Raw genomic sequence first — 4,314 nt, 5'->3', positions numbered from 1 at the left:
TAGGGCGGACGGAGAACCAATCAGCGGGCCGCGTAGCGCTCTTTAAGCCTGACATAACTTGAACAGGAACAAATTGTCCCAACAATCAACATCCAAAACTCCGGTGCACATCAGAAGTGGATAACACCGACTCGGATTGCTGTGAAACTTTCTTAAACAACAACCAACCTCGCGAAGACGCAAATACCTACCAGCTGTAAAAGGATATCGGTTTTGGTGTGGGGAATAAAACCTATCCTACAGACATTATGTCAATGTTGCCTTCCTTCGGGTTTACGCAGGAGCAAGTGGCGTGCGTATGCGAGGTGCTGCAACAAGGGGGAAATCTAGAACGGCTGGGCCGCTTTCTGTGGTCTCTTCCAGCCTGCGACCACCTCCACAAGAATGAAAGCGTGCTGAAAGCTAAGGCGGTGGTGGCTTTCCACCGAGGGAACTTCAGAGAACTCTACAAGATCCTCGAGAGCCACCAGTTCTCCCCGCACAATCACCCGAAGCTCCAGCAACTGTGGCTCAAGGCGCACTACGTGGAGGCTGAGAAACTGAGGGGAAGACCACTCGGCGCGGTGGGGAAATACAGAGTCCGGAGGAAATTTCCTCTGCCCCGCACGATCTGGGACGGCGAGGAGACTAGTTACTGTTTTAAGGAGAAGTCAAGGGGAGTTCTAAGGGAGTGGTACACCCATAACCCTTATCCTTCCCCCAGGGAGAAAAGAGAACTGGCGGAGGCCACCGGACTGACCACCACGCAAGTCAGTAACTGGTTTAAAAACAGAAGACAGAGAGACCGAGCTGCCGAAGCCAAAGAAAGGTATTCCTTTTATTACTACTTTTCGAAAAATACAGGCAGTCGAAGAAATTTCATTTGCATGTCGAACTGTATATAATAACATGGCGCTTAAAAGTGTCGTTTTACAATAATATTTTCCTGATCACGTAGCCTTTCCATAAAACGATACAATACGTTTGACAATACGTTGACTCACGACGAATGTTCCGTTGTAAAATATGAAATAAGGTTGTATGTATATATAAAGATTCTTATACATTGTATCTATATAGGAACCACGAACAGAACAATATTGACTATATTAAAATAGTTAACATGCAATATATTGTAGTGTTGAAAATACGTAATTTATATGAATCCACATGGGCTCAAATGTCAGAGTAAGATTTACTCTATTAGAGGTATACAACACTGAACACAACTTTTGCTGTGTGGAGTACATTTAGATAAATAGTTTTTACGACGACTATCCAAGTAAGCTGATGCATTTTGAAGCTTTTAAAAGGGTATATATACATACAAGAAATCAATGTGGTGAACAAAATTTCATTAATTGTTTTGAACCAAATTGTATTAATTTTAAAAAGTCCTTTAAAATGTCGAAATAATTACATCCTTGAAATATAATCTCACAGACATCTTCTTATAGAGAAAATAAAATCTATCTTCGACGATATTGCAATAATAAACCAATAAATGCATTACAACCTTAATGATCTGTTGGGCAATTGTTTAAAACTGGAAATAGACTACGGTCTCTCGAACAGATTTATTCATTTTGTCTACGGTAAATGAGAATGCACGTGTCCAGCCATTAATTAAAGTTACACTGGACATGTTTGTGGCCCTACGCATCTAAAACATTCCTATTTTATTACCATGTCAAGAAGACGAAGGAATACTTTATTTTAAAAATGAAAACGAGGTCCCATATGTGTTTAAATAGCCGTCCCCTGACAACATTAAACAGACAAAAAAATTGCAACTGACAGCGAAGCGGCAAATAAGGGAGTTATACAGATCAATCGACTCGGCAACCAGATTGCATTTGCATCTGAGAATTTTAAAATAAAATTGAAAACAATGATTGACCAGTATATGATTTCTGCAAACCCTTATTATGCACAGATACAGACGGATAACATATGCAAATCCAACAATATATTACAGGCCTTTGTAACGAAGACCTGTCAGTGTTTATCTATTATTGTACACAGTTCACAAGTTTGAGAACTGAACAGGCAAGGCCTAGATTTTATCATGTGTATTATTTTATAATGAAGGCTACCACATGTGCAGCCTCATTCAGAAACTGCAATTATTAATCGGTAATCTCGCATAGATACATTTCATTGACAACGTTCATAAACGTTTTAATTAAATGTGGGTTATTTTTTATTATTATTATTTACTTACTTACAGAGAAAACAGCGAAAACAACAATTCCGGCAACAACAAACAGAATCAACTGTCTCCTCTCGATGGCGGCAAGTCCCTGATGTCCAGTTCGGATGACGAGTTCTCTCCACCGCAAAGCCCCGACCAGAACTCCGTGCTTCTTCTGCAAGGAAACATGACTCACCCCGGCGGCTCTTCTTACCCTCTGGCAGGCCTCAGCGCCACACAGTCGGTACACAGCATCCAAGGACACCCGCACCAGCTCCAAGATTCGTTGTTGGGACCGTTAACTTCTAGCCTTGTGGATCTCGGTTCCTAAACACTTAAGATTTTATTTCATTTTTATTTTTTTAATGTAAGACAGAGACTGAGATCCGACACTTTCAATGTATATAAAATATATATTATATAAATATAAAAATTCTAACATCCCTGAGTTTTCTGATGTGAAATAGTAGCAAACCGTGGTACTTAATAAATTGACTGACGTTTGTCAAGTCGTTAAATTGGTCAAATGGTTCCCGCAAAACACAGTTTTGATAAAGGCTCTTGTCCGGACTCGGGATGTGTTTCCCTTCCTGTCCCATAGTATAAACTGTAGCTCCCATTTAAGGCAACGCTTTCATGGTTCTCATGAACTCTAAACACAACGGAACACTTGGCTGGGTTTGCCATTTTGCTTAATTTATGAATACTTTTTTGTTTTTGTTCAGAGTTGAAATTTTTTTTAGGAAACCTTTGCTATGGAAACTGGGATAGAGGTACCGTCCCCACAACCCACAATTTCACATTTTCTTCACAAGATTAGTGTATCGGCTTCAGCTAGTTTCCAATAAACATGACGAAAGGCGAAGGGTTTGTTTGGTGTGTGTTATTTGTAGCCTATTGTATGCACAAATCTCAGGCAAGGGCACGATCACCAAAAAACATCGCTAGCTATTATTTATAATAAGCTAAGCGCGATCGATTGATTGATACAAATATAATTTTAACGCATTTTATTGATACCTTGTCACTTTAGGGATAATACACGTGGAATGGAATTGAACATTTTTGAATATACGTTTAAAACGTGAGATAGGAAACTGGTTATTGTTTTGTAAATATGTGTTTATACTGCGGCCTTTTCTTAAAAACAGCAATACAATACGCGATGAGATATTTTGGAAAATAATGTATAAAAATGACTATAATCCAATATGGGTTGATTCTCTGGACTTTATAGTAAGTAGCACATAGTGCTAAATTAAAAATAGCCTATAACAAATGCAGTTAAAATGAAAACTGCGAAAGCAAATTAAATTTTAAGAAATTTAGTAAACTCCAACAAATATATACATTAGGACAAAGATAATCGTTTTTAATATAGCATCATATTTGTTTACATCTCATGAAACATAAAAATATCATGCGTCAGTAAAACGGATGCAAGTTTTTTTCCGTGATTGGTCCTTATGATGCTATTTTCCCAAAGGGCGTTAGAGTAGTCTAATTTCTGGGCCGTGGTCAAGTTTAACGCTCAGGGTTCAACTCTGTTAAGAGCGACATGGCCTAAAATAATTCGCAATAAAAACAGTTATAGTCACGACCCAGCATGTGACGTTTGAAATGACAACAGCCTAGCAGCCTCTCGTCAACAAAATAATAATTATTTCATTATTTATTCACGACACGCTTAAAACAAATAGACAATTCAGCTTAACAAAGTTAAGTGCTATTTAAACTGTCAGTCGCGTTTTGCCCATGGCCAAGCCTGGTTCTCTCTCATGAGAGAGAGCGGGACAACGCTCCGTCCTTTGTGAGCGCTGTGGATCATTAGGTCTATGCTTCCCTGTTTACTTTGTGCTCTTTCAGTGTTTGTTCTGTCGGTTCTGGGCCATAGAGAAATGACACCATCTGCAGGAGGCGCGCTCACTTCGGCTCATTCATTACTTTGTTTCAACAGACAGCGCAGATATTGGGCTATTCGCGAAATATTGCATTTCATTTGTGCAATTCAGATTTATGAACTACGCGGGGAGTATGTTAAAACCATTTGGACATACAAACAATAATTTTGCAAGGAAATACGTCGGATTGATTTGGTCTGCTTTAAAACGATAGTAAGCACTGTACTATTTGAATTCAAC

General features: G+C 38.9%; 1 protein-coding gene across 1 annotated transcript; it reads left to right on the top strand.

Annotated features, from left to right (window-relative positions):
- LOC135248831 (homeobox protein six1b) lies at positions 1 to 3,038 on the top strand. The gene is made up of 2 exons (XM_064323803.1): positions 1 to 808; positions 2,210 to 3,038. The coding sequence occupies exons 1-2, from the start codon at positions 249 to 251 to the stop codon at positions 2,502 to 2,504; spliced, it is 855 nt and encodes a 284-aa protein (XP_064179873.1). The 5' UTR covers positions 1 to 248; the 3' UTR covers positions 2,505 to 3,038.
- The last annotated feature ends 1,276 nt before the right edge of the window (positions 3,039 to 4,314 follow it).

This window comes from Anguilla rostrata, chromosome 1, assembly GCF_018555375.3.
Source record: "Anguilla rostrata isolate EN2019 chromosome 1, ASM1855537v3, whole genome shotgun sequence".
Classification (NCBI taxonomy): Eukaryota; Metazoa; Chordata; class Actinopteri; order Anguilliformes; family Anguillidae; genus Anguilla; species Anguilla rostrata.
The sequence above is the reverse complement of the archived record's forward strand: the minus strand, read 5'-3'. Positions and strand labels throughout refer to the sequence as shown.